This window comes from Porites lutea, chromosome 14 (genome assembly GCF_958299795.1).
Source record: "Porites lutea chromosome 14, jaPorLute2.1, whole genome shotgun sequence".
NCBI lineage: Eukaryota > Metazoa > Cnidaria > Anthozoa > Scleractinia > Poritidae > Porites > Porites lutea.
The window spans coordinates 18814076-18835892 of NC_133214.1; the positions used below are offsets into that span (position 1 = coordinate 18814076).

At 42.3% G+C, this 21817-nt stretch overlaps 1 protein-coding gene across 1 annotated transcript in view; it reads left to right on the forward strand.

The window, feature by feature from the left end:
• Nucleotides 1-21817, forward strand: part of LOC140924219 (nesprin-1-like) — a 102592-nt gene that overhangs the window by 720 nt on the left and 80055 nt on the right. The window contains exons 2-9 of the mRNA XM_073374255.1: nucleotides 164-225; nucleotides 1426-1521; nucleotides 3141-3218; nucleotides 3648-3740; nucleotides 4664-4752; nucleotides 4899-4976; nucleotides 6300-6415; nucleotides 15487-16268. Coding sequence (XP_073230356.1) covers nucleotides 164-225; nucleotides 1426-1521; nucleotides 3141-3218; nucleotides 3648-3740; nucleotides 4664-4752; nucleotides 4899-4976; nucleotides 6300-6415; nucleotides 15487-16268 — 1394 coding nt within the window. The remainder of the gene's footprint in view (nucleotides 1-163; nucleotides 226-1425; nucleotides 1522-3140; nucleotides 3219-3647; nucleotides 3741-4663; nucleotides 4753-4898; nucleotides 4977-6299; nucleotides 6416-15486; nucleotides 16269-21817) is intronic.

Genomic DNA, 21817 nt, shown 5'->3' on the forward strand with positions numbered 1-21817 from the left:
TATTTGTTTTTTAAACAAGCTCAAAAGCCTCTATAAACTCTCCCTTCCAACATCAATAATCATCAATCGAAAGCTGGAAGCGGTTACTATGGATTCCAAGATGGCTACCAAAGGTGACTCACGCTGAGTTTTAAATATTTACTTTCATTTTTATCGATTTTAGAGGAACAAGTCCGGGTTCAAAAGAGGACCTTTGGAAGATGGGTCAATCACTTTCTTCAGAAAGTAAGAATGATTTTCAGTGACTTACGTTTTAATATAAATCTGTAATGAAGATAAGTCCTTAATTCAACTTGATCACTAGTTATCTATGATATTACTTTGTTACACCTAACAATGACTTTAACTAATTGATTCCCTTAATTTCAAGGATTAAATAATTTTTAGTTATTTAAACATAATATTATAAATCTTAAAATACACCTGCTCTGTGGTGCTAACTTGAACAATAATATTAATTGTTTTTTTCACCTGTCTTATGAGTGTGTATTTTGGATGGGAAAGTGTCAATTATTCTGGGTGAAAGGATTGTACATAGATCTGGGCCATCATCACTGAAGTACTCCATCGCACGTGCAATGCATGCTAATTTATCTACCATATACCTTAAGCAAAATAAAACTATTTAAACACACTCAGTTTATTATACATCAATAGCTACTTGGAACAAGCTACCTGTAGACATCAATAACACAATTCAGTCGCTTCCTAGTTTTAAGAAAAGAATCTTAGATATTTACACTCGTAACACTCTTTCTTCAGTCCTTCCAGCCAGCGGGGTATAGGGTGATACTTATGTGTCTGTTTATGGGGAAAGGGGTAAAGGGCGGTCAAGGTTCCAGGGTGGGGGGGGGGGGGGGTCTGTTATTTATGGTATTCCATTTGGTTCTTATGGCAAGATATCAACTAAGACATTGTCCTGTCTCCTGCTCCAGTTGTAATATTTAATTTTTTTTAAAATTTCATTTTACTTTGTTTTTCTTTATGTAACGTATTTTTATTTTTATGTGTCTGTTGTAGTTAATTGTTTTATCTCAGGTATTAATCATACCCCCCCCCCCCCCAAAAAAAAAAAACAAAAAAATTACCTGAGATAAAAAATTAACTACAACATATATATTGACTGATAACATCATGCACGCTTAAAGTTTATTGTTATTAAGCAGGAGTAGCAGTATTCAGGCATGGGTTCGTATTCCACTTCTGACACCATGTTACAATAGCTTACGTTAAAAAATGAATCCATTTTCAATTCAACACATTCACTTGCAATCACAAAATCCTAAATGAAATTACCTCAATTACAATCTACATGTGACTTGCATGAGGTGTCTATAAATAAGGATCATTATTTTATTGACTCAGTTTTGTATTTGTAATGTTAAATTCTGTCTTTGTTTATTTTTTTTGGTACTTTTATTACAGCACAAGCCTCCATTTCATGTGGATGACTTGATTGAAGGTTTGCAAGATGGAACAAGGTTGTTAGCCCTCTTAGAAGTCCTTTCTGGAGAACGTTTGGTAAGTTTCTCGACCATAAATTTGAATGTTGGGTAAAAATAATGATACTAGTGTTTTTGTACATGTGTGGTTGCGAAAGTGGAAATTCCAAGAGGAAGGGGGTCTTAAAGGTCAACTGTTTATAGTCAATTTGTAATAACTGGAAAGCTTTGGGACCAGAACCATACTTGGCAACTCTCCTGGATACAGCACCGATCTCCCACTGTCCTGTACAGGTAGCCATATCTCCCGGATAAACTCATCTTTTGAGCTTTTCTGTGGCTTAGTTTGAGATTTAGTTCATGTTTTGCTCAAAACTTTCGCAGTACAGTTTCTGGGGCATTTTTGCACATATTTAGTCACTGACAAAGATTATTTCCAGCATCAAAACGATGATTGCGAATTTTGATAGTATGTACCTCATGTAAGACTTCATATAATGTCATAAGTCATTCCCTTTGGGGGCTGGGTCAATTTGTCGGAAGCGGGGGAATCCATTAGGGGTAGTGAAAAAAAGAGAGACTCCAGATTTTAGATCTGCAGAGGTTGGCGTCTCTGCAGTACTATGTGTCCTTCTTGGAGAGATGTCCGTCTTATTGAAAGTCAAGTAAAGAGGGTAGAGAACTGCAGGGACCATAGTTGGATCTCTAGACTCATACCTGTACTTTCCTTTACACTCAAATCTCAGTTAATGACCACCTCAATAAGATGAACACTTTCCCAAAATAAAGTGAAATTTCCCGAGGGATGGGGTGGGGGATTCAAACCAAAATCCTTCTGTTGGGGGTATAATTTGTTATTTCCTTGTTTAACAGGATCTATGGTCCTCTTAGAATGCACCAGAGATATACAATGAGGCTCTCTTAAGGGGTCTGTATGTCCCTAGTCTGAATTTCAAACACAATAGTCTACCGTGTCCTTGTCAGTATTTAATCCATCTTTAATTATGTCATTAGTTGCCATTTCATCTGTTTTATGTCGCTGTTTCAAGGCCATGTCGCTTGTTGGAGTTGTACCCCAAGAGGGTCTATAATTTTATTGACCAGATATTAAAGCCAAATTTAATTTATTCAGTAAAAATAGTTGTTTATTACAGTTACTGAAAGGTGAAGTACATGTATTAAGCAGTAATATTGGTTTCATTTTTTATCACTTTGGTTAAGGTGATAATTTATGTACATAATCTTACGTCTTTTATTTGTCAATAATTTAAAGGTAGAAGTTAAATGTATAAATACATAGAGGATATTACACAGTGGCAAAAACAAATATTGTTTTGTCACTCGAAAATAAAATTCATATCTTCAAGCCGCTGTGTAATATTTTATTATATAGACAAAAAGACATCGATAAAATAATAGAGGGAAATGACCAAAATTACATCATCGATAAACTCATGTGTGAGATTATGGAAAATAAACCGCTCGGTTCCGGGATGTAGTTTTTATGAATTTTATGAGTGGTATATTTTCCAGTAAAACACTCGTATCTATATAATAAATCACCATATTATATGTCACTTACAGTCAATAATTGCAGGTGTAACAGACATCTATAGTCTGCCCGCTTTCAATCACCATATCACATTAATTGTTGGCATTCGATAACCTTACATTTATTGTGTATGTAATTTTTTCTAGCCGGCAGAAAAAGGAAACAAGAGACCACATCACCTTGCAAATGTTGGAAATGCTTTGAAATTTCTGAACACCAAGAATGTACGTGAAAAAACTTTTATCTTAAAATAAGTATTGTTACTTACTATCTTGGTACTTGTTGGGAAATTAACTATATATGTATCTGCTTAAAAAATAAACCCTACTGGAGAACAGAACAGTTAAAATGTGAATTTGTAACGTTTTCAATGACTGTAAAGAGTTGTGTTTATAGCAGCTAAACATGGACGAAGTGTAAGACGTTGGGGCTTGGAACAAATTGCATTTTGCTTGCTTTGGGTCACTGAATGCATTTTGTAGAGCTTATGATTTCGTTAAATGACTTGCTTGGCCTCTGCCCATTGGGTAAATGAGCTTAAAAGTTACTTGTCTGGCCAGTAAATTTAGCTGTGCTAGATGATCGGACAGGACTTTTTTGAGCTGGTGGTCCTGAACCAAAAGTTAAACCCTTGCCATTTTTTTCTCTTGCAGTTGAAGCTTGTGAACATTCACAGGGAGTCTGTTGTAGATGGAAATCAGACAATAGTTCTTGGATTAATCTGGGCCATCATACACCACTATCAGGTATGTGAATTGTTTGCCATCAAGTTGTCTATGTTTGTGTTGTATGACTTTTCTGTTGTTCAAAATGGAATGTCTGTGTTAAGCTAAGATGATTTACAGTAGCATTTTGAATTAGAAAGATCTATCTTCAAACTTGCTATTATAAAATTTAACAGTGTGATCATTCCTTTCTTTTCTTCTCCTCCTATTTTCTCCTCATTTTGGCCCTTCTTTTCCTTCTGTGATGTAATTTTTGGGCTTATTTAAACATGACAAACTTGGATTTTGACCTCTTTTAAATCAAATGGCTGCTTTTTTTGCTAGTTGTGTTTTCAAAAATCCAGCAAGATATCACTTTGTATTGAATTATGGTAAAGGTGGCAGCAAGAAAAAAATGTGCTACAAGCAAGTAATTATTATCTTTGCACGGACATTGGAGAAGAGGAAAGAGTAGTAAATGAGCTTCAAAGGGACCAAAGGCTTAAAACTTAATGGTCGATTCGAAAATTGGGAATGTATCTACTTTCATGGACCAAGCTGTTAATAAAAATGGATGTTGCTTGCTTATGGATGTTGCCATTTCAAGGTATAGCTTTTTAAAGCACTGGTGGTTACAAATACTCCCCCTTTGGTCCCCAAAACAATGTTGAAGTCCATGTGGATCATGTCTTCTATTGACCAGGGCTGGATGGGGGCAGGGGCTAGATGGGGGCAGGGGTCACCTGTCTCTTGGCCCCACCCCTCCAACTCTGCTGCCTGTTTGGGGGTGGGTTGAAGAGATGGATGACAATGCAGACCAGGAGGGGTCATAGCGTTACCAAATCCAGGGAATAGACATCCTTGAGAAAGAAAGTGGTGCAAAGGCTGTGACACTTTTTGTACAAAATTGTTTACAGAGACATAACAGAGGATCTAAAGGCGGTGTTAATGTTATTATTTTGCAGGTTGAAGGTTTTTATGCAAATAAGAAGAAGTCCAGAACAAAGAAATATCTTCTGGAGTGGTCTCGGAAAGCAGTTGAAAAAGCTACGGGGTAAAATTCTGTGACTTCAAAACTCTTCCACACCATTGCTTGTATCTTATTTGATATACTGAATATACGCTTTTATAGTCTGAAGAGAGTTTTCCTGTAGAAAAATGAAAAAGCATAGGCTGACGCTAATGATTAATCTCTGTCAGGTCGAGTGAGGCTGTGAAAGACTTTGGTTCCAGTTGGAAGAATGGCCTGGCATTTTTATATATAATTCATGCTTTCAGGTGAGTTACAAATTTAGGATCAAATATATAGGTTTCTGTGAAACTGCCCACCTACCCCTCCCTTATACCAAGATTAACACTTACTTCTCATTTTGGGCAAAATGTTAGCTTAGGTGAGAGGGAGGTGGGAAGTTGCCCAGAAACCTGAATTCATCCCAAGTTTGACTACTGTAAATTCTTCAATTAACACCTTTCACTGGTAAGTTCATAGTTCAGACAGGGACTGACTAATGAAGGGGATGCCGGGAGGACGGAGGGGAGGGTTTTGTAGTGACATAACTTAGGATACAAAGAGGAACATGATTTCAACGATTTCAGCAGTATTAAGGAAAGAAAATGAACAACAGTGACAACAAAATAATCTTACTGGTTAGCCTTATAGGGACATTCCAGAAAAAATTCACACCGCCAGAACGGAAAGGCATACTGAAAAACATCATGGGGGAGGAGGGGGGGTGGCTTGCTGCCTCTAGGAATCCAGAGGAGAGGTTCTGAACCAAAAACTACATCCTGTGGAGTCATCTTCATCGATATTTCCGTCGCTTCAATCGATAAGTTTTCAAAAAATTGCTTTGCATTTTTAAATTTTATTATTCTTTCAAACTACAGACATCTTAGCACATTTATTTTATATAAGTTTCTATCCATGGGCTCGCCTTCGTTAGTTTTGTAGAACCGACAAATCGTTGAACTAAACATCTTCCCAAGATCGATGCTATTTAAGGGTTGTTTACCACTAAACACAACTTACAAAACAGCTGAAACCTTTGATTGTGGCTGTTCGTGATTGTTCGGTGGCCATTTTGAAAGGCATGTGGTGTGGCCAGCTGTATAGCAGGTCACAACGTGTCCTTTTTCTTCCTTTTGTAGCCATTTTTTCTCAGCAATGAAGAGAACCTTTTATTTGAGTACATACTTTTAAGCTGTATTGTTGTATATATTATGGTATATTTTGCTCGGTCTAGAAAAAAAAAAAGTTCACTCAAATCTGAGCTTATTTGCAAAATGTGTAAGCCTGTTTAAGAAGATGTGAAAATATAAATTCAAGAAGAAATGAAGCTTATTTTACAAAAGATCATCTATATCCCTAAAAGAATCTTCTATATTAAGTGTAAACTAAAATTATGGCATCTAACAATTTTTATGAAAATCCGAGAAGGTGGGCAGGGGGTCTTTGAACTTGGGAATACTGCTGCAAAGTCAAGGCTCAAGCAGTTTTGGAATTCCAGGTTAAAGAAGGTTGTCAAAAAACTTGCCTTTCATCATCAGGGTGTGGCTTTTTTCTAGAACAACTAATTGAAATATGAATTTTTAATATTACAGGCCAGATTTAGTCGATCTAAGTGCCATTCAGTCACGTGATAATGTCAGCAATCTACAAGAAGCGTTTGACTTAGCTGAGAAACATCTCGGTGTTCCCAGACTTTTAGAGCCTGAAGGTGAGAGGTTTGACTGCAAGCGCTTTTCTTGGTATTTCTCTTCTTCGTTTAAATAACTAAACAAACATTTTGTTGGCTTACCCCTTGCTCGTGTGGTAAGCATTTAAAACCAATTCACCATAGTAAACCAAGTCACCCGAGTCACCAAAGTTACCCAAGTAACCCTAGTCAACGTACTCACCCAAGTCACCCTGGTCACCTTAGTCACCCAAGTCACCCTGGTCACCCTACTTACCCCTAATCACCCTAGTCACCCTAGTTACCCCAGTCACCCAAGTCACCCTAGTTACCCTAGTCACCCTAGTCACCCTAGTCACCTTAGTCACCCTGCTCACCTTAGTCACCCAAGCCACCCTAGTCACCCTGGTCACCCTCGTCACCCAAGACACCTTCATCACCCTTGTCATCCTAGTAACCCTAGTCACCCAAGTCACCTAAGTCACCCTAGTCACCCTTGTCGCCCATTCACCCTAGTCACCCTGATCACCCTGGTCACCCTAGTCACCCAAGTCACCCCAGTCACCCTAGTTACCCTAGTCACCCTAGTCATCCTGGTCACCCTAGTCACCCTAGTCACCCCTAATCACCCTAGTCACCCTAGTCACCCCCGGTCACCCTAGTCACCCTAGTCTCCCTAGCCACCCTAGTCAACCTAGTCACCCTCGTCACTCTGGTCACCCTAATTACTAGTCACCCAAGTCATCCAAGTCACCCTAGTAACCCTAGTCCCCCAAGTCACCCTAGTCACCCTGCTCACCCTAGTCACCCAAGTCACCCTAGTCACCCAAGTCACCCAAGTCACCCAAGCGACAGCAAAAACATAAGCCTAATTTGCATGACTATAATTACGTAGTTACAGTATTACAAAAGCTTTAACATAAAGTTACAATTTCCGGTCATCCCTAGTCATCCCAGTCATCCCTAGTCAGCCATAGTAATCCCTAGTCATCCCAGTAATCCCTAGTCATCCCTGGTCATTCGTAGTCATCCCTAGTCATCCCTAGTCATCTCTAATCATACCAGTCTTCCCTAGTCATCGCTAGTCATCCCTAGTCATCCCTAGTCATCCCAGTCATCCCAGTCATCCCTAGTCATCCCTAGTCATCCCTAGTCATCCCTTGTGATCCCAGTCATTCCCAGTCATGCCTAGTTATCTTTAGTCATCCCTAGTCTTACCAGTGTTCCCTAGTCATCCCTAGTCATCCCTTCTCATCCCTAGTCATCCCAGTCATCCCAGTCATCCCTAGTCATCCCTAGTCATCCCTAGTCATCCCAGTCATCCCTTGTCATCCCTTTTCATCCCAGTCATTCCAGTCATCCCAGTCATCCCTAGTTATCCCCAGTCATCCCTAGTCATCCCAGTCATCCCTAGTCATCCCTATTCATCCCAGTCATCCCTGTCATCCCAGTCATCCCTTGTCATCCTCAGTCATCCCTAGTCATCCCTAGTCATCCCTAGTCATCCCTAGTTATCCCAGTCATCCCTAGTCATCCCTACTCATCCCTAGTCATCCCTAGTCATCGCAGTCATCCCTAGTCATCCCAGTCATCGCAGTCATCCCTAGTCATCCCTAGTTATCCCAGTCATTCCTAGCCATCCCTGGTCATCCCTAGTCATCCCTAGTCATCCCTAGTCATCCCAAGTCATCCCTAGTCATGCCAGTCATCTCTAGTCATCCCAGTCATCCTTAGTCATCCCTAGTCATCCCTAGTCATCCCAGTCATCCCTAGTCATCCCAGTCATCCCTCGTCATCCCTAGTCATCCCAGTCATCCCAGTCATCCCTAGTCATCCCTAGTCATCCCTAGTCATCCCTTGTGATCCCAGTCATTCCCAGTCATGCCTAGTTATCCTTAGTCATCCCTAGTCTTACCAGTGTTCCCTAGTCATCCCTAGTCATCCCTTCTCATCCCTAGTCATCCCAGTCATCCCAGTCATCCCTAGTCATCCCTAGTCATCCCAGTCATCCTTAGTCATCCCTATTCATCCCAGTCATCCCAGTCATCCCAGTCATCCCTTGTCATCCCCAGTCATCCCTAGTCATCCCTAGTCATCCCTAGTCATCCCTAGTTATCCCAGTCATCCCTAGTCATCCCTACTCATCCCTAGTCATCCCTAGTCATCCCAGTCATCCCTAGTCATCCCAGTCATCGCAGTCATCCCTAGTCATCCCTAGTTATCCCAGTCATCCCTTGTCATTCCTAGTCATCCCAGTTATCCCTAGTCATCCCTGGTCATCCCTAGTCATCCCGGTCATCCCTAGTCATCCCTAGTCATCTAAAGTCATCCCTAGTCATCCCAGTCATCCCTAGTCATCCCAGTCATCCCTAGTCATCCCCAGTCATCCCTAGTCATCCCAGTCATCCCTAGTCATCCCAGTTATCCCTCGTCATCCCTAGTCATCCCAGTCATCCCTAGCCATCCCTGGTCATCCCTAGTCATCCCTAGTCATCCCTAGTCATCCCAGTCATCCCAGTCATCCCTAGTCATCCCTAGTCATCCCTAGTCATCCCAGTCATCTCTAGTCATCCCTGGTCATCCCTGGTCATCCCAGTCATCCCTAGTCATCCCTAGTCATCCCTAGTCATTCCTAGTCATCCCAGTCATCCCTCGTCATCCCTAGTCGTTCCTAGTCATCTCAGTCATCCCTAGTCATCCCTAGTCATCCCAGTCACCCCTAGTCATCCCTAGTCATCCCTACTCATCCCAGTCATCCCAGTCATCCCTAGTCATCCCTAGTCATCCCTAGTTATCCCAGTCATTCCCTGTCATCCTTAGGCATCCCTAGTCATCCCTAGTCATCCCAGTCATCCCTAGTCATCCCTAGTCATCCCTAGTCATCCCTAGTAATCCCTAGTCATCCCTAGTCATCCCAGTCATCCCAGTCATCCCTAGTCATCCCTAGTCATCCCAGTCATCCCTAGCCATCCCTGGTCATCCGTAGTCATCCCTAGTCATCCCTAGTCATCTCTAATTATACCAGTCTTCCCTAGTCATCGCTAGTCATCCCTAGTCATCCCTAGTCATCCCAGTCATCCCAGTCATCCCTAGTCATCCCTAGTCATCCCTAGTCATCCCTTGTGATCCCAGTCATTCCCAGTCATGCCTAGTTATCCTTAGTCATCCCTAGTCTTACCAGTGTTCCCTAGTCATCCCTAGTCATCCCTTCTCATCCCTAGTCATCCCAGTCATCCCAGTCATCCCTAGTCATCCCTAGTCATCCCAGTCATCCTTAGTCATCCCTATTCATCCCAGTCATCCCAGTCATCCCAGTCATCCCTTGTCATCCCCAGTCATCCCTAGTCATCCCTAGTCATCCCTAGTCATCCCTAGTTATCCCAGTCATCCCTAGTCATCCCTACTCATCCCTAGTCATCCCTAGTCATCCCAGTCATCCCTAGTCATCCCAGTCATCGCAGTCATCCCTAGTCATCCCTAGTTATCCCAGTCATCCCTTGTCATTCCTAGTCATCCCAGTTATCCCTAGTCATCCCTGGTCATCCCTAGTCATCCCGGTCATCCCTAGTCATCCCTAGTCATCTAAAGTCATCCCTAGTCATCCCAGTCATCCCTAGTCATCCCAGTCATCCCTAGTCATCCCCAGTCATCCCTAGTCATCCCAGTCATCCCTAGTCATCCCAGTTATCCCTCGTCATCCCTAGTCATCCCAGTCATCCCTAGCCATCCCTGGTCATCCCTAGTCATCCCTAGTCATCCCTAGTCATCCCAGTCATCCCAGTCATCCCTAGTCATCCCTAGTCATCCCTAGTCATCCCAGTCATCTCTAGTCATCCCTGGTCATCCCTGGTCATCCCAGTCATCCCTAGTCATCCCTAGTCATCCCTAGTCATTCCTAGTCATCCCAGTCATCCCTCGTCATCCCTAGTCGTTCCTAGTCATCTCAGTCATCCCTAGTCATCCCTAGTCATCCCAGTCACCCCTAGTCATCCCTAGTCATCCCTACTCATCCCAGTCATCCCAGTCATCCCTAGTCATCCCTAGTCATCCCTAGTTATCCCAGTCATTCCCTGTCATCCTTAGGCATCCCTAGTCATCCCTAGTCATCCCAGTCATCCCTAGTCATCCCTAGTCATCCCTAGTCATCCCTAGTAATCCCTAGTCATCCCTAGTCATCCCAGTCATCCCAGTCATCCCTAGTCATCCCTAGTCATCCCAGTCATCCCTAGCCATCCCTGGTCATCCGTAGTCATCCCTAGTCATCCCTAGTCATCTCTAATTATACCAGTCTTCCCTAGTCATCGCTAGTCATCCCTAGTCATCCCTAGTCATCCCAGTCATCCCAGTCATCCCTAGTCATCCCTAGTCATCCCTAGTCATCCCTTGTGATCCCAGTCATTCCCAGTCATGCCTAGTTATCCTTAGTCATCCCTAGTCTTACCAGTGTTCCTTAGTCATCCCTAGTCATCCCTTCTCATCCCTAGTCATCCCAGTCATCCCAGTCATCCCTAGTCATCCCTAGTCATCCCTTGTCATCCCAGTCATCCCTAGTCATCCCTAGTTATCCGAGTCATCCCTAGTCATCCCTAGTCATCCCTAGTCATCCCAGTCATCCCTAGTCATCCCTAGTAATCCCTAGTTAATCTAATCATTCCTAGTCATCCCTAGTCATCCCTAGTCATCCTTAGTCATCCCTAGTCATCCCAGTCATCCCAGTCATCCCTTGTCATCCCTAGTCATCCCTAGTCATCGTTAGTCATCCCTAGTCATCCCAGTCATCCCTAGCCATCCCTTGTCATCCCTAGTCATCCCTTTTCATCCTTAGTCATCCCTTGTCATCCCTAGGTATCCGAGTCATCACTAGTCATCCCTAGTAATCCCTAGTCATCGCAGTGATCCCTAGTCATCCCAGTCATCCCAGTCATCCCTAGTCATCCCTAGTCATCCCAGTCATCCCAGTCATCCCTAGTCATCCCTAGTCATCCCTAGTCATCCCAGTCATCTCTAGTCATCCCTGGTCATCCCTGGTCATCCCAGTTATCCCTAGTCATCCCTAGTCATCCCTAGTCATTCCTAGTCATCCCAGTCATCCCTCGTCATCCCTAGTCGTTCCTAGTCATCTCAGTCATCCCTAGTCATCCCTAGTCATCCCAGTCACCCCTAGTCATCCCTAGTCATCCCTACTCATCCCAGTCATCCCAGTCATCCCTAGTCATCCCTAGTCATCCCTAGTTATCCCAGTCATTCCCTGTCATCCTTAGGCATCCCTAGTCATCCCTAGTCATCCCAGTCATCCCTAGTCATCCCTAGTCATCCCTAGTCATCCCTAGTAATCCCTAGTCATCCCTAGTCATCCCAGTCATCCCAGTCATCCCTAGTCATCCCTAGTCATCCCAGTCATCCCTAGCCATCCCTGGTCATCCCTAGCCATCCCTAGTCATCCCTAGTCATCTCTAATCATACCAGTCTTCCCTAGTCATCGCTAGTCATCCCTAGTCATCCCTAGTCATCCCAGTCATCCCTAGTCATCCCTAGTCATCCCTAGTCATCCCTTGTGATCCCAGTCATTCCCAGTCATGCCTAGTTATCCTTAGTCATCCCTAGTCTTACCAGTGTTCCCTAGTCATCCCTAGTCATCCCTTCTCATCCCTAGTCATCGCAGTGATCCCTAGTCATCCCAGTCATCCCAGTCATCCCTAGTCATCCCTAGTCATCCCAGTCATCCCAGTCATCCCTAGTCATCCCTAGTCATCCCTAGTCATCCCAGTCATCTCTAGTCATCCCTGGTCATCCCTGGTCATCCCAGTTATCCCTAGTCATCCCTAGTCATCCCTAGTCATTCCTAGTCATCCCAGTCATCCCTCGTCATCCCTAGTCGTTCCTAGTCATCTCAGTCATCCCTAGTCATCCCTAGTCATCCCAGTCACCCCTAGTCATCCCTAGTTATCCCTACTCATCCCAGTCATCCCTGTCATCCCTAGTCATCCCTAGTCATCCCTTGTTATCCCAGTCATTCCCTGTCATCCTTAGGCATCCCTAGTCATCCCTAGTCATCCCAGTCATCCCTAGTCATCCCTAGTCATCCCTAGTAATCCCTAGTCATCCCTAGTCATCCCAGTCATCCCAGTCATCCCTAGTCATCCCTAGTCATCCCAGTCATCCCTAGCCATCCCTGGTCATCCCTAGCCATCCCTAGTCATCCCTAGTCATCTCTAATCATACCAGTCTTCCCTAGTCATCGCTAGTCATCCCTAGTCATCCCTAGTCATCCCAGTCATCCCAGTCATCCCTAGTCATCCCTAGTCATCCCTAGTCATCCCTTGTGATCCCAGTCATTCCCAGTCATGCCTAGTTATCCTTAGTCATCCCTAGTCTTACCAGTGTTCCCTAGTCATCCCTAGTCATCCCTTCTCATCCCTAGTCATCCCAGTCATCCCAGTCATCCCTAGTCATCCCTAGTCATCCCTTGTCATCCCAGTCATCCCTAGTCATCCCTAGTCATCCCTAGTTATCCGAGTCATCCCTAGTCATCCCTAGTCATCCCTATTCATCCCAGTCATCCCTAGTCATCCCTAGTAATCCCTAGTTAATCTAATCATTCCTAGTCATCCCTAGTCATCCCTAGTCATCCCTAGTCATCCTTAGTCATCCCTAGTCATCCCAGTCATCCCAGTCATCCCTTGTCATCCCTAGTCATCCCTAGTCATCGTTAGTCATCCCTAGTCATCCCAGTCATCCCTAGCCATCCCTTGTCATCCCTAGTCATCCCTTGTCATCCTTAGTCATCCCTTGTCATCCCTAGGTATCCGAGTCATCACTAGTCATCCCTAGTAATCCCTAGTCATCGCAGTGATCCCTAGTCATCCCAGTCATCCCTAGTCATCCCTAGTTATTCCTTGTCATCCCTAGTCATCCCTAGTCATCCCTAGTCATCCCGGTCATCCCAGTCATCCCTTGTCATCCGTAGTCATCCCTAGTCATCCTTAGTCATCCCTAGTCATCCCAGTCATCTCTAGTCATCCCTGTCATCCCTAGTTATCCATAGTCATCCTTAGTCATTCCTAGTCATCTCTAATCATTCGAGTCATTTCTTGTCATCCCTTGACATCCCAGTCATCCCTAGTCATCCCTAATCATCCTTAGTCATCCCTAGTCATACCAGTCATCCGTAGTCATCCCAGTCATCCCTAGTCATCCTTAGTCATTTCAGTCATCTGTAGTCATCCTAGTCATCCGTAGTCATCCCTAGTCATCCCTAGTCATCTCTAATCATACCAGTCTTCCCTAGTCATCGCTAGTCATCCCTAGTCATCCCTAGTTATCCCAGTCATCCCAGTCATCCCTAGTCATCCCTAGTCATCCCTAGTCATCCCTTGTGATCCCAGTCATTCCCAGTCATGCCTTGTTATCCTTAGTCATCCCTAGTCTTACCAGTGTTCCCTAGTCATCCCTAGTCATCCCTTCTCATCCCTAGTCATCCCAGTCATCCCAGTCATCCCTAGTCATCCCTAGTCATCCCTTGTCATCCCAGTCATCCCTAGTCATCCCTAGTCATCCCTAGTTATCCGAGTCATCCCTAGTCATCCCTAGTCATCCCTATTCATCCCAGTCATCCCTAGTCATCCCTAGTAATCCCTAGTTAATCTAATCATTCCTAGTCATCCCTAGTCATCCCTAGTCATCCCTAGTCATCCTTAGTCATCCCTAGTCATCCCAGTCATCCTAGTCATCCCTTGTCATCCCTAGTCATCCCTAGTCATCGTTAGTCATCCTTAGTCATCCCAGTCATCCCTAGCCATCCCTTGTCATCCCTAGTCATCCCTTGTCATCCTTAGTCATCCCTTGTCATCCCTAGGTATCCGAGTCATCACTAGTCATCCCTAGTAATCCCTAGTCATCGCAGTGATCCCTAGTCATCCCAGTCATCCCTAGTCATCCCTAGTTATTCCTTGTCATCCCTAGTCATCCCTAGTCATCCCTAGTCATCCCGGTCATCCCAGTCATCCCTTGTCATCCGTAGTCATCCCTAGTCATCCTTAGTCATCCCTAGTCATCCCAGTCATCTCTAGTCATCCCTGTCATCCCTAGTTATCCATAGTCATCCTTAGTCATTCCTAGTCATCTCTAATCATTCGAGTCATTTCTTGTCATCCCTTGACATCCCAGTCATCCCTAGTCATCCCTAATCATCCTTAGTCATCCCTAGTCATACCAGTCATCCGTAGTCATCCCAGTCATCCCTAGTCATCCTTAGTCATTTCAGTCATCTGTAGTCATCCTAGTCATCCGTAGTCATCCGTAGTCATCCCTTTTTTTATCCCAGTCATCCCAGTCATCCGTAGTCGTCCCTAGTCATCCGTAGTCATCCCTAGTCACCGTATTCATCCCTAGTCATCCCTAGTGTACCCTACTGATTCCTAGTCATCCGAGTCATCCTAGTCATCCGTAGTCATCCGTAGTCATCCCTTTTTTTATCCTTGTCATCCCAGTTATCCGTAGTCGTCCCTAGTCATCCGTAGTCATCCCTAGTCATCGTAGTCATCCGTAGTCATCCCTAGTGTTCCCTACTCATTCCTAGTCATCCGAGTCATCCCTAGTCATCCCTTGTGATCCGTAGTGATCTTTAGTCATCTCAGTCATCCTTTGTCATCCGTGGTCATCCCAGTCATCCCAAGTCATCCCTAGTCGTTCCAGTCATCCGAGTCATCCCTAGTCATCCCTAGTCATCCCTAGTCATCGCTAGTCATCCCTAGTCATCCCTACTTATTTCTTGTCATTCCTGTCGGCCCTTTTCATCCTAGCCATCGCTAATCATCCCAGGCATCCCAAGGCATCCTTAGTCATAACAGTCATCCGTAGTCATTCCTTTCATTTATAGTCATCGCTAGTCATTCGTAGTCATCGCAGTAATCCTTACTCATCTGTAGTCATCCCAGTCATCTCTTTTCATGCTTAGTTATCTTAGTCTTTCCGAGTCATCCCAGTCATCTCTAGTCATCCCTAGTTATTCCTTTTGCTGTTGCTCACTAGTTTTAAAATTGTTCGTGTTTTGGGTGTAAACATAATACTTTTGGAAGATTGCGTTCATGTTTTTTGATTCGTTTGTTTGATAGATGTCAATGTAGAGAAACCTGATGAGAAGTCAATTGTGACGTATCTGGCCACACTATGCGACACTTTGGAGTCAGTGAAAACCAAGTCTCTTAAACGACCTGCATCACCTTCTAAAAGCTCACCAAGGAAACCAGCATCTGCAAGTTCCCCTTCAAAAGAATCCGTTGGTAGAACTCTTAGTCCTGAGCCCGAGAAGCCTGAAAAGGATTCTTCAAAAATAAACGTGGCTGCGAACGGAAGGGAGAATAGACAAGTCAGTCCCTCACCCACCCCTCCCAGGAAACAAACAAAGAGAAGCACCTCGCCCCTGATGGGAAAAGACGAAACATTATCGTCACCGACCTCTCCCTCGGGGAATGGAAAGATCAAAGCTGTTCAAAGCAAGTTGAACACGTCAAGTCCTCAAGGAGGGAGGTCTGGGACACCAAGTCCCAAATCTTCAACCTCAGACGAGCCTATGGAGATTTCGTCCCCGGAAACGAATCTTTCGCCTCCAAAACGACGGGATGCTCGATCTACGAGTCCATCACGCAAATCCACCGCTACAAAGAAGCCGCGCATGGGCCAAGGAAAACTTTCAGTATCGCCAGATCATACTGAGAGGTTGAAGACGAAGAGATTGTCGCTTACTGACAGCAAGCGACTTTCTGGGTCCAGCGATATCGGTCGTAAGAAGAGGGCAAGTGTTGCAGGGACGCTTAGTACGTCACGTAGGCTCAGCTCAACTAGACCCACACCCATGGATGTGGAGTCATCATCAAGTGAATTAGAGGAATCTGAGGTAAGGGTATATTTATTATAGACCGTAGTAACGAGAACGTTGAGGTCCCGGAAGTAAAAAAAGGCAACCGGAAGTTGATATTTTTATCTCTTTCTTGTGCTGTGACTCGAAAAATTCGCACAGCGGAAGTTAAAGAAAGGAAGTCAGATTCGTTCGGTGAGACAGAGCGTTCCATCAAGCGAGACATCGAACTTCTTGTTGCCATTCAAGACGTACAGGACGTCAACGTTCTCGTTGCTTAAGACCTAGTACACGGTTAGCCTCCCATGTCGACGTTCTTAGGGGTCCGTCACGCAAACGAACGTCTGCGAGGTAAGACAGCTCCTATAACACAAATGTTTTATTCTCTCTCTCGCACGTGCTGGCGATGCCATCGCAGGTTTCGTCGAGGACATACACACAACTCACGTTTACGGTAAACTCATGGGAACATTATGCGCACATCGAGCTCGTTCGTCAGAGGAAAAGGGGCCTAGTCTGCAAAAAGATTCTTCTCTTTAGCGTAAAGTTCTGGTAGGCGATTAGAAGTGGTAGAAGGAGTAGTATGGCAAGAATATTCAGCTAGCAAGGAGCTATGTACATTCATATTTCATCCATTGCCAATGAACTAAATTGACAATTGAAACTTAAATGTAGTTTGCTTTCTTTGCCTATTGCCGTAAATCGACGGTGGTAATCCAAATAGATTAACCTGAGATCAGGCTCTATTTTCGTCTCGCTTTGAAAATTACATTCCGGCGGGCAAGGCGAAACGAATTTCAGCGGTAGCCGTTATAGAGAATGTATGAGAACCGCCCAAATTGTGCCTGATCTCAGGTTAAAAATAGATAGACTCAGCTACCCACTGAACAAATATCAGTTACTGCTGCGTCTAGGCAAGCTCTAAAGTGAACACAGTTATCAGGTCTTTTTTTAGTAAACGGGTACTAACTTTGTAATTAGTGTGATAAGTTTGTTAAATGTTGGGGGAATGAGTACACCCGCGACGTCTACGACACCAAGCGAATAGCTTTCAAGTGAATTAAATTAATTGGAGGAAAGTTTCATTTGTGGCATCTCATCCGAAACACGATGACGCATCTTTGAAAGGTTAGCCTAAAGTTTACGAGCTGTCCTTGTTCGTGGTCCCAGACGTAACGATAAATAGTTTTATTGACGCCAATTAATTACGTCTTAAGAAATAGGAACATTTTAATAATGTTCTCGTTGCTACAAACTAAATACATCTTTGGGAGTGTCTATTTCTCGTGACACTACACCTTCAACAAAAAGATTACTAGAGGGATAAAAACATATTTGGTCATTTCAACTTAACAGTGATCTCTACTGTTTGTTTACTTATGCTAGATACGAGAAACGAACTAAACGTTTCGATTCGACGGCTGGTGTCCGAGGTATTTTATAAATGTTTGACACCGAGGTATTAGACTTCTTTTAGCAAAAATAGTCGATGAAAGAAATTCGCAGGCTTGTAACTCCAACTTGTTTTGGCATAATGCAGAAATGTTTCTATGAATAACTTGTTCCCCTGCCAATACAATTTTGGTTGTAAGGAGTGGCTCCTGGCGGTTCTAACTTTTTATAGTTAAACTTTGCGGATAAAATAAGTGTATCCATGGAACTGAAAACTTGGGTAGACCGTCATGTTATCGGTTTGCTAGGTGCGATTTGTGTCGTAAGCTTGTCTTGTAAGTCATGCGACAAAGGTGTATGTGCAGTTCAGCTTTTAGCTGTGGTCGTTTAGAAATATGACAACAATAATTGTCTATTTATTTTAAGATATATCTGCTGTTTCCACGATACCCGCTACTTTGTTAAAATATTTAAGTTCTCATTAATATTAATACTTTATATTAATGCAACTTCACAGCCATTTTTTTTTATGTCAGTTGATGGGATTTAAGTTGTAGACGCTTAAAGCGGTTGCTAGCGGTCGAAACAATCTGATACGAGATGAACCGTTAAAGCACGATCTAGTCGAATCTTGAAAGACAACGTTGTTTTTGAAGTGCGCTATTTCAGATTCACGTAGGTATTTTAAACCTTCTCCCTAGAACTGCTACCATTTTGAGAAACATAGATGGTCTTTCGATTTTTTTGGTCCTTTTTTATTTCTTCTGTACTTAGTGACGATCGCCTTAAATTTGATAACATTTGTTAGATTGCAAGTCCTTCGCCGAATCACACATATCTTCTGGTACTGTAGCTAGACAAATTGGTTTTGAATGTGGATATACCTATATCAATAGTCAATTAATTTTTAAAATGCCGTCGTCAAGAACTGGATGTTGTTTAAATCGGAGCATTTGATTCTATCGAGAGAAATCTAGCAAAATTATCCCTTTTTTGACAACATAGCTTTTTTCTTGGGATAGTGATTAGTTTTATAGATATATTTTCACTCAGACACTTGAAAATGAATTATTATTATCTTTTTTGAAATGCAAATATTATGAACCTGTTTGACAATCATTTAGTATTTGCTGTAGTTATTTAATTGTATTTCAGTAATATGTTTTAGTCGTGGTCCGTGCATGTTTTTCGCAAAGTTTGCTGATCGGGCTATACCAGCCCGTGCAAATACTAGCTTTCCACTAGGAAAAGATATGTGTGAAATGGTATTCATGCTCCTCTTTGGTGGTCTGTTTGACCAATCTTAAGTACTCTGTAACACAGCCTTCCTAGGCGTTCGGGTTGTGGGAACGGCGCAAATGAGAAAACAGAGCAATTTCTTTAACGTGACAGCGTCTGTGAATGTCACGCGATATTCTGATTTGGAATTAACGACACAACTGAACTTAGGCTACGTTCACACGGCAATGGATGGGTTGAAAATTGCGTGCGTTTAGGTGTTTTGAACAGCGCGAATATACTGAACGGCTCTGTGTGAACGAAGTGTCCGGTCAAGTTTTTCAGCCGGTCGAAAATTTGTCCGGTGTTGTGTGAGTGGAGCCTAAGTTTGGATCGATGAGTTGATAGAGCAATTTTCGTATGACCTTGAAATGAAGACGCGCGAACAAAACAGAAACAACAAACGAACGGAAATAAAGCGATTTGATTGGTTTGTCGAACGGATACAAACGCGCGTGGCTTTTGGATGGTTAAAAAAAACTTCATGCCCGAAGAACTTTCCAGAAATCAATCGATACTTCGCTTTGACGTCATACTGCAACACGACTGGCCAATCGAACAATGCCTTCTCCATATTAGGGTTTTCTTCGGCGGGAAAAGGCAGAGGCCATGTTTTGATCTTTTCATCCATTGGCTGATAAAACAAATAACGAGCACTTACCGAAACCATTTTTCAAAGTCATACGAAAATGGCTTGAAGGTACCCAATGTCTGATTTGTTTCTCTGGTATAACGGATACATTATGGTCATGAATCTGGGATCACAGCCAGACTAATTGTAATTAAATTTTACGATCAGATATCTGCTACATCTTTCATAACGCATCTGAGATGAAAAGGAACACGTACTAGTTTAAAAGCCTTGAGATGACAAGCTTTCAATTCGCTAAGTTTGTCCAAATTTTTATTTATTTTTAAACATATTTTTTTGGAATCTGAATCTGATTGTTAACAAATTAGCTGTTGACTTCCTGGTAAATTAAGTCAAAAAATGAAACTCTGAAGGAGGTTATATAGAGCTGTCATGACGGCAAAATATAGTTTGTCGCAAGAAATTAAATTCCTTGTCAATGATAAGAAAAAAAAAATTAAATTGTAGCTGTAAAGCAAACTTTGTATCTCTCGGGGGATAAATTGTTTATCCATAATATTATATTACTCTTGAAAATGTTTTGGCGTTTAAGGTACGCGTCAAGTTTCATTGCCATATTTCTTTTTCCTGTTCACAACGAAAAGGTTTGCAGAAAGGCTTTATAAGGTATGCTAAAAATTTTTTCCACTTTTTATAATCTCATTATCAGAGGTGCTTGATGGAAAGAGAGAAATTTGCTCACGTTATTCCCTTTGAAGCTTGAATAGATATATTTTTAATTACTGTAGTTTAAGACTTCCTTGTTAGACATGTTTTTTGCCGTGAAGAGGATAAATTAAGTTATAAATTTTTCTGCTTTCCAAATAAGCGAAATGTGACACTTTGAGGCGACACATAAAAACATTTCTTTCACAAATCACTTTATTGTATTGAATTATCAATTTATTTCCATAAAACATTTTTCTTCAACCCTTGTTTTTGTGTTCGAAGTTTTTGTCTGCTTATCACAGATGTTGCTGTTTTACTTCATAAATATTCATAAAACCAGTTTTCTCGCGGCGATATGGCCCCGTCGCCCGGATCATGATGTCTTTGACGTTTGGTTTGCATTTTATTTTAAGAGGTGGGATCGCATTCATTTAATCGCCTGCGGTTAGAAATAATTTTTAACTTCCTTTCTGCTTTTTTCTTTCTAAATCACAAGGGAGACTAAACGAGAACGATAAATCTGAGGTGAGAATTATAATAAATCGAAGTTTAGTTTATCTAAAGTTTGTATAAATACTATTCGAAAGAATTTTAAGCGATGGTTTTGCTTTTACTTGAAGTTGCTTGATTGAATTGAGCCGATTTTTCTTTTAGTAATTCACTAAAATTTAGCTTGTAAGACTAAGGTTAAATCATAATACATTCAAAATATCTCTGTGTATTTTAAGGTGAAATTTTTGATGCGAATGATAATAATGTAAATGGAATTGACAATCGGCTCGTCCTTTTTTGCGTTGTGAATTTAACTTTGGTTTATTTCTAAATGAGTTTGAAGTTTCAAAAAACGCTGCGGTCACCAGTATGAAAACTATGGTTAATATCTACCCACAGATCTTTCAAAGGTAAAAGCATTTATTAATGGTATTTAAATTTTACCTCAAGTGATATGCTGTAGATACCGGGTTGCGTTGATATACCTAAATATGTCAACCGTCGCTTGCAGTTTGTTAAACACTTTTCAGATAGAATTGTAGAAATAATGTGAATGATTTTGTTTCGTTTGCACGTTCACAATATCAAGTTCTAAGTCGAGATTTACTTTACGTGTCAACGATTCGTCTTCTGCTTTTGCAGATGGTATTGTTATGTTTAAAGAAAACCATTAACTTTCATCTTGATGTCTGTACAAGTCTACTTGACTTAATTTTCAAGGGCTATTGAGTATTAAGTAGGATGGCCGATAAAGGCAAATACAGCGGAAAGCCGCTAAAATAAACAAAAATTCGACGATCAATGGAGAATATATTTTTACCGTGCGACACGTGATTGTTCGTCGCCGAGAAACATGGACGAGGTTTATCTGTTATATGCCTTTTGACCCTCTGCCTTCGGCTGTTCTAACCATAAACTTACACCTGTTTTTACTTATTGGAATCAGAATCATATTTTTCATAACTCGGCAGCACGGAACGAAGTATCCGACCTTCAGTTTGTTTGGAAATATAAAGAGTTCGTAATGTCAAGATAACATCAAATTGTATGCCTACACTTGACCTTTCTAAAGAATCTAGAAAAGTAAATTAACGTCGTAGACAATAACAAACTTCAGCACTCCGGT